Source organism: Tupaia chinensis, unplaced genomic scaffold (assembly GCF_000334495.1).
Source record: "Tupaia chinensis unplaced genomic scaffold, TupChi_1.0 Scaffold000706_1, whole genome shotgun sequence".
Classification (NCBI taxonomy): Eukaryota; Metazoa; Chordata; class Mammalia; order Scandentia; family Tupaiidae; genus Tupaia; species Tupaia belangeri.
Genome location: NW_006160229.1, coordinates 4,264,922 through 4,265,472, shown reverse-complemented (window position 1 = coordinate 4,265,472; position 551 = coordinate 4,264,922). Strand labels below are relative to the sequence as shown.

At 64.1% G+C, this 551-nt stretch overlaps 1 protein-coding gene across 1 annotated transcript in view; it reads left to right on the top strand.

Moving 5' to 3' along the window:
* ZIC3 (Zic family zinc finger 3) overlaps positions 1-551 on the top strand; it is a 6,542-nt gene that overhangs the window by 2,716 nt on the left and 3,275 nt on the right. Inside the window, exon 3 of the mRNA XM_006160722.1 lies at positions 323-534. Within this exon, the coding sequence (XP_006160784.1) occupies positions 323-534 (212 nt within the window). The remainder of the gene's footprint in view (positions 1-322; positions 535-551) is intronic.

Genomic DNA, 551 nt, shown 5'->3' with positions numbered 1-551 from the left:
TGAGGACCGAGCCTGCCTACTGCCGGCTGCCCGCCTGCCGGCAGCAAGCCGGCTCCCCCACTTGGCGCAGCGCAGCCGGGAGGCCACTACCTAGGGAGCCTCCCGGTCCCGCGGTTCCGCGCTCTCGGGGAGAGGAGGGGTGCTCGGGACTCGCTTGGCAAACTCCGCCCTCCACTTATTATTTTGCTTATTTTTTCTTTGTGCGCGCCTGTTAGTTTGTTAAACCAGATCTAGTCCCAGAGTCTTTCTCCTCCCTTCTCCCTCCTCCTTTTCCCCCCTCTCCTCCCTCCTCCTTCTCCTCCTCCCTCCTATCCCTCTGCAGGAGACTCTCGCAGCGACGGAAAGTTGCAGCCCCTGGTCGCGCCTTGGGGGTCTCCTGGCAGTGTCCAGCGGCCGCCAGCCCTCTCTGATTGCCGCACTTTGGAGATCTCCTTCGCTCGCATCCTCGTTCACTTCGGCCGGATCGCCTGTGCCCAGAACGCCCCACCCATGACGATGCTCCTGGACGGAGGCCCGCAGTTCCCCGGGCTGGGAGTGGGCAGTTTCGGCGC